The following is a 7,276-nucleotide window of genomic DNA, read 5'->3' as shown; positions in this document are numbered from 1 at the left end:
ACGTCTAGTCCACGGGAGTGCGGCCGAATCAGTCGAACGGCTTCGGCTGGGACATCCTCGTCAAGGCCAGCAGCCCCGGCGTCCGGCGAGGCGTGCCGCAGAACCCGCCGCGGGCGCCTCCTCTCCTCTCCGTGGGCAAGCCCCGGCGACGCGCTAGGCTCTCTGGCGTACCCGCGCGCCGTGCACGGGCTCTTCGCCACCGACCAAGTTCTCCAGGTCAACGGGCACGGGACTCGTTTACAGGTTGTGCGATGGGGGCCAAGGCCCAAGGGCCACAGCGCATGATGGCCGACAAGCGACCACATCAGCAAGTCAGATGCAAATTTGACCATCAGGGTTAACCGTCGCGTACAGATGATTAGCTATTCACAGGTGGTGCTGGTTTAATTAACCCCTGCTCGATGGAAGACAAAGCGGCCCATAATGCGGGTGCATCGTTAGATGAGGAGGCATTTGCGTTCTCCACTTCTGCACGGCGCTGTGGCACCAGCAAATTGAAGGGCGTGTTGCTCTGACGCATGAATACGCAGCTAGCTTATGGTATCAGCGCGCCAAGGAGAGACCGTTGTACAATCAGGTCGAGCAGCATTTCTGTCCCATCATTCCACCGTGTTGGGCCAGCTGACCCTGCAAAAGAGAGGCATTCCAAAAAGAATTACGAAAGTATTGTGGCAATTAGGGTAAAATCCAAGCAACAAGCATGCGTATGAAGACACCAAGGTGCAGTCAGTGCAAAACCATGTGATGCCACCATTTCTGCAAAGGCACCCTTGACAGTGTGAGCAGTTGCTCCATGAACAACCACTCCGTGCAACTCTTGTTTTTCTTTTTTTGAGAGTTCATTGTCTAAATCTAAACTTCTATGCACAACCCTAAGAACCAAGCATGCAGCAGCAAAATAAAGCTTTCTTACCTTCTGAGAACCTTCAAAATAAAATGCTTCACTCAGCTTAATTTTTTAAATCGGCAACGTGAAAGGTAATCTCTCGCTTCATTGAAATCTGTCACAAAAAGAAAATCAGCTACCGAGAACTACATTGCATGCTTTAATTGTCACAAAAGAAATCGGTGATCTCAAATACTACCAGGAAGACGATTGTAATCCGGTTCTATTCCATTTCCATTGATGTCCTTGTGGTTTGGTGTAACATACTTGCCAATCGTGACGACAATACCAGAACCGTCATGAAGTTCAAAAACAGATTGGATTAAGCCCTGCAACACCCCAGATATTGAATTACCATACAAAAAAGGGGCATAGCATAATCATGTTGATCCCAGAAAAAAAGCAGCATTATAGTATCCCCCTCTCCCCCATTTGGGTGGTTCAAACCTTGCCAAAAGTCTTTTCGCCAACAAGAACAGCTTTGCAATTGTCATGAAGTGCTGAAGCAACCTAGAAAATTGTTTGGTACCTTGATGAGCTTTGACTGTTCACCATTCAATTACTATCAGTGGGAGAAAATGTGTACTTACTATTTCACTGGCACTTGCTGTCCTATCATTCACCAGTAACTGTCACAAGATGTAGGTAAATATATGAGAAATATAATCGGAAGTCTATTGATAATCTGATTATATAGTAGACAATTAAAATATGGCATGGTTCAAAAAAAAATTATATGATGTATTTTTTTTAACTTGAGGTTGCTATAACAGATAATCTGAATAGTATCATCTCTAGGAAAAACCAATCAAAAAGTGTAAGATCAGAACAACCATGGTCCATGGACACGAACAAATGCTCTAAACGTTGACGTTTCTCTCAATCTCAAGTTGAATAAGTTAAATGTCCAAACTGCATCAATGGACTTAACAATTTTCATGTGGCTCTTCACACTTTTCTGTTGAACATTTTAACACAACAGTGTAAAACTAGCATTTGTTTTCTATTGCTTAGCATTATTACTGCTTGAAGTCCTATTCTATCATCCTATCATAAACATACCATAAGGGGAGTAGAAATCATAGGTCCACTTTCAGCAACAATTGTGTTCTGGACTTGATGATCCCGGCCAGCAGTATAAATGACCTGAAGAACATAGGGGCATGAATCGTTTGCCTCAAAAAATCAGTTCATAATATGCATGACAAATTAGCAATGTTTTAAGCAATCAAATCACTAAAGAACAAATTTACTAATAAGCATCTTTGCACTGTTATTGCACTGAAATTTGGAGAAACTGACTAATTGTTCATGAAGCTAAGGTTTAACTTAGATGAATATTTGAAAATTCATGGAATTTAAGAAATTTGAGAAAAATGTACTGTTGTTTTGACGGATTCTTTCTATAGGCATTGGAGAGTAGTTTTCATGGAACAATAGGTAACCTCACCATTTGGGATCAAAAGTGAAACAAAAGAAAAAGAAATGCACAAATTTTAACAATGGTTACAGAAAAACAACTGAAGTAGCAATACCGCATCCTTACCGTGTCTCCTTTATTGAGAAAGAGCTTTGCAGTCTCTATTCCAGCCTTCAAAAAGTAAAATAAAAGCTACGTAAACATCATGCCATAAGCTCATAGCCATATGCAAACAAATTAAGTCTTGCTAGTTTCTTTCATAATTCATAAGCATAAAACATCAAATTGCTTTGAGAAGCTTGTGATCCATGAACATATTGAGACAATAAGCCCGATGAACCTAGGAGGAACTAGGTGGAATTGTAAATAAGAAGAAATAGACACATGAATTCGAGTCGAAGAGACTCGAATCTGGATGGTAGAGGTGTACACCCATATCTTTGACTAGGCTAAGCTCTTTACCATAGAAGAAAGAAATATTACCTCTCACGAATGTCATGCAAGTCTAGGAGATAAAAAAACAGGCATAGAATGATATATGCTTGGGAAGAAATGGGGTGGGCGGATGGCATACTTGAACTAGCCCACCAAGGTTGTCCCTCAAATCCAGAACGAAATAGGTGGCACCTGAATTCTGTAGATGTTTTAGCGCTGCAAAGAGACAACATAAGTTAAATGGACATAGCATGCCATGCCCCAACTGTTGTCATAAAAAAAGGATATTTACAACCAGTGTTTTAAAGGCGTCGCCTAGGCGTCCAGGCGCACCCAGCTCGCCTTGGGTTACAGTGGCGCCTTGTCACCTAGGCGTCCAGGCGTACCCAGCTCGCCTCGCCTCGCCTTACCGCCTTTAAAACACTGTTTACAACCGAGATAACAAAGAGAAATAACATCCTTGATGCATATTCAAATTGTAAAAGAGGAAGCAATATTTGAAGTTTTCTGGATGCTCACAGAACTGAATCAGGATGAGAGGTATATGTTTAGATATACATGTATCAGTTTAGATATTTAAAAGATTGACCACAACAACAGATGTCCCCTTGGCTTTGTCTTAGGAGAGGGGAGCCAACGACATGCAAGCAGCTAGGTTCATAGTTTAGACATAAGAATTAGACTATATAGAAATCAGAAACAGATCGATGACAGAAACTATTGCATCCAGAATATGCAGGAAAAAAAAATGACAGATGATAAGGTTAACAAACCAGCAACACACCACTAACCAAATCTTTCTTGGCCACTGCATTGAACTCTTTAATGCGAATATATCCAACAGATGAATCATCGTTCTCTTTTTTCTCCAAATGATAGAAAACTGGAGTTCGAGCAACCAGTTGTCTCTGCACCTTCAGTGACTCAACAGGACCACAATCACCATGCTTCACCTAGAGATGACATAAGAAAGACTACAATAGTGAGATAATGGGTACAAAGAGATCGGACATAACCCAGGTACAGATATTTATTTAGACTGTCCATTACTTTAATAGTAACAAATGTCTCCTTTGGACCTTGCAGCATGGATGAAGTATCAAATGCAGATTTACCCCTTACATCAATGCCATTGACTGATAAAAGCTCATCACCCTGATATTAGATAAAAGAACTTAAATGGATTAGTTAACTTGTGCACCTTATCCAAACGTAAGAAGTGTATTAGTCAACTGATACACGCATAGCCACAATGATCGGAAAAGTAGATACATCCAAGGATTTGATACCCTACTATATTACAGGGCAGTCCAAACAAAACACAAGCGTACCAAACAAGAGTACCCTGTGATAATAATATTATCAATAACAACCTACTAAAAAAGTGCAGGTTTAAACTATAGACTGAGAACAGCAGAAACAAAACTGTCCCAAAGCTTCTAAGTTGTGCCAGTTGTAATTTTAGCAACGAACAAAAACATCATGAGCTGAAAATATTCAGAGCTCATTCAACTCCTTAAGACTACCATACAGATAGAGATTCCTCCTTTCTAGCTTCATCGCTAACCTCTTTTTTCATATAATGCAGAGGCAGGCATGTGTAACCTTCTTTGATCAGTTGGGCATCTCATTTTAGACTGTAGTGGAATGTTGCTCATATCCAATTATGTTGATAAACGGAATGTGCAGTTTTATTTACAGTCATTATGAAGTTTGAGTGGTTCACTACGTCAACGTATTACATCAAGGTTCATTAGCACAATTGCAGAACAAACAAACTTTACTAGTTCTATATGAATACTGGTGAAAGCAATTTTCTCATCAGCATGTACAGGACAGACATACAGTAGGTTAAGAGGTTTACACGTATATTTGATACCTGTCTAACACCAGCAGAGTAAGCAGGCCCATCTAATAGCAGCCCTAATACCATCAACTTGAAGGAGCCATTCCCATCAGGAATTTCCCTCAAGTTTAATCCAATCCCGGTCATGTCATATTTTGACATCTTTGAGAACTTCAGCAGATTGATTAAACATATGCAAAATAACATCAGAACTGCAATTACAATCAGAACATGTATTCACCACAAATATCCAAGATAAGTAGATTCAGTGAAACAAAAGGCATCAAGACTTAACTTTGTCATATGACTTCACTGTGAAAGCAAATAAATAAGGAATATGGCATAGCAAGATAGCTACATTGTTGGAAGAGAGACTAACAGTACTCCAGAGGGTTCAGCAACCATCTCCACACATATACTGCTACAAATTACAACGCAGCAGCTTTCCCAATCCAAAAAAAAAATCTCAACTATTTATATGCTATACCCAATTGCCAATTTTCCTTTTCAAAAGATTATTTATATTAGTTTCAGCACCTATAACTGATTTTGAGAAAGAAGGAAATGGAATCAGCTCAGTACGTTGAACAAAAAAAATGTCGAGCCCGTATAACCAACAGCACTCCAAACTTACTTCTGATGGAGATAGAAACCTTGTATACGGATCACCGAGGCTCGCTAGCATTTTCTGAATGATATCATGGGCTCTAGCACGGGATTTAATTGTGCCTTGGAGAATATCCTGCTTCCTTTGCTGCAGTGGGTCAGAATCAACTATCAGACTAAGGTGAAGACAGTGTGCCAAGTGCTAACAGCTAACTGCTATAGTAATTAACAGGTAAAATGAGCCTTCTGACTTCAGTGTCCGTAGAGACTTGAAGCTACGCAGCTGCTAAGCCACTTGATACACCCCACTCGTGATCACATTGCCGCAAGACAAACTCACCATCCACATCTCCGGCGACCACGGGCGGCTCCCGGCGTCGGGGAGGAAGCTCTCGTTGACCACCTCCCACGCCTCCTCCACGAGCTGCTCGTTCGTCACCGCCTCGCCCCTCACCTCCTCCGCCACCGCCGCGGCCCCGTCCCGGCACACCTCGACGGGCTGCGCCGCAACCGCGCCCACGGCGTCGCCGGTGAGGAGCGAGAGGGAGACGGCGGCCGCCGCCGCCGCCGCGCGGAGGGCGTCTGGAAACGGCAGCGCGCACGGCGGCGGCCTGGGCCTGGGCCCGCGGCCGGGCCCGGGGCTCGCTCGCGCGTGCGGCGCCGGCGGCGCGGAGGAGAGTGGCCGCATGGCGGGGCGGCTCTGGAGCTGCAGGCGAGGGAGTAAAGCCTCCGGTTATTATTAGTGGTGGGGGTTTGCAGTTGCAGTGGATGATGATGGCTAGAGGGGTTGGGAATCCTGAGAGGTGAGAGCCGAGAGCGCCAGTCGGTAGTGGAAGGGGAATTTTGGGCTTGCTCTTTTGCCCTTTTCTTTTCCACAAGAATTATTTACGCTTTATTCTTCCCCTCCCACTTTTTCATCAGTATGCAAACGGCCGATTCAACTTGTGAGCCGTCGAGTTTTGTGTGCATCTACATGACCGTATTCGTTGTTTCGTTTTCTTTGTTTGCCGCAGGCACAATCACGGTTTTGATGAGAGGGGCGGTTTCACATTTGGGACCATTTTAATTTCATTTGTATCTTTTCCTCGAAAGAATGATTTGTATCTTGATTGATTTCTTGCATGAACAAACGAATTGTTCTGGATCTGTTGTATGTAACAATTTTGCTAACAGTACATATTTGCTTGACAGAAAAATGTTTAGAAGATATTTAGCTTACAAATCGTGTGCCTCTGTTTTTTTTAAAAAAATAACATAAACTTAAGACGCACCATGCAAGAAGGGTTTGAAATTGTCACTTTAATTACATGTTTTTATACACTCAGATTGTCCATTCCTTTTGTTATGAAAATAGGTTCACCGTATTGTTGAGAAGAGTAATTCCAACTTTTTATGTTCATATATTACTCGCATATATCACAACCCCAATTTCCTTCATAATAAGAAATCAACCCCTTCAGAACATTGGAAACAATATATAGTTGGGCAAACAACTATCACAACGCTTACATTTAGCGTCCTAGTTACTCACTTTTTTCTTATTTGTTTAGAAAGTGGTTTTCTTGTATGAAAAGGCATTTTGTTTAAAACAATTGAAATTTAGCCTTGTGTCCATATGTCTATAACTTATTTTAATGTTCAGTTGCTACGATACTAAACCATAGACTAGACAATACAAACCTAGTCATTGTAGGTGCATTATTGGAAAAGGCGTTGAAAGAATTTTTGTTCTAATTCACCTAATCATCTTGGTCGTTAGTAAATTAGTACTGTATAACTTATTCTAATGATACAACAACCATGCTAGGTAAAAGGATATTTATACCTTGTACGGTACCACTTTGGGTAAAAGTTCAACTACTAAGTTCATAAAAGTGAAGTGATGGTTCCATGTTGGATGGATGAAAAATTAGCAAAAGGCAAATTCAAAATCAAGTGCTCGCCTCTTCACAAGAACATACACCCAAAAAACATACTCCTAGTAGAAAATTAACATGATGAGAGCGAAAACACCCAAAACATAAGGTATTGCTTGTTTCCTGGGACTTTTTTAAGTCCTTGTCACATCAAAAAGAATTTTATT

General features: G+C 41.6%; 1 protein-coding gene across 2 annotated transcripts; it reads right to left on the bottom strand.

Annotated features, from left to right (window-relative positions):
• Positions 1–304: 304 nt before the first annotated feature.
• LOC120710088 (carboxyl-terminal-processing peptidase 1, chloroplastic-like) lies at positions 305–5,941 on the bottom strand. Of its 2 annotated transcripts, XM_039995741.1 has the most exons (13): positions 5,534–5,936; positions 5,222–5,341; positions 4,621–4,758; positions 3,792–3,896; positions 3,526–3,694; positions 2,881–2,957; positions 2,433–2,477; positions 1,949–2,032; positions 1,477–1,515; positions 1,334–1,396; positions 1,086–1,215; positions 914–1,001; positions 305–627 (listed from the first exon to the last, which is right to left on the bottom strand). In XM_039995741.1, exons 1-12 carry the CDS (start codon positions 5,879–5,881, stop codon positions 946–948), a joined length of 1,374 nt encoding a protein of 457 aa, XP_039851675.1. In that variant the 5' UTR covers positions 5,882–5,936; the 3' UTR covers positions 305–627; positions 914–945. The 2 variants fall into 2 exon arrangements, with proteins under 2 accessions (XP_039851675.1, XP_039851676.1); XM_039995742.1 differs by lacking the exons at positions 305–627; positions 914–1,001 and having other exon boundaries at positions 1,315–1,396; positions 5,534–5,941.
• Positions 5,942–7,276: the final 1,335 nt, after the last annotated feature.

The sequence above is a fragment of the Panicum virgatum genome, chromosome 5K (assembly GCF_016808335.1).
Source record: "Panicum virgatum strain AP13 chromosome 5K, P.virgatum_v5, whole genome shotgun sequence".
NCBI lineage: Eukaryota > Viridiplantae > Streptophyta > Magnoliopsida > Poales > Poaceae > Panicum > Panicum virgatum.
The sequence above is the reverse complement of the archived record's forward strand: the minus strand, read 5'-3'. Positions and strand labels throughout refer to the sequence as shown.

What these genes read in the sequence shown, in the direction of transcription:
- LOC120710088 (XM_039995741.1), bottom strand. Translation starts at nt 5,881, where the DNA reads ATGCGGCCACTCTCCTCCGCGCCGCCGGCGCCGCACGCGCGAGCGAGC. An exon ending in ACCTTGGTGGGCTAGTTCAA is followed by an intron (nt 2,478 to 2,880) that starts GTATGCCATCCG and finishes TACTTTTTGAAG; the next exon opens with GCTGGAATAGAGACTGCAAA. An exon ending in CAGCAAGTGCCAGTGAAATA is followed by an intron (nt 1,397 to 1,476) that starts GTAAGTACACAT and finishes ACAATTTTCTAG; the next exon opens with GTTGCTTCAGCACTTCATGA.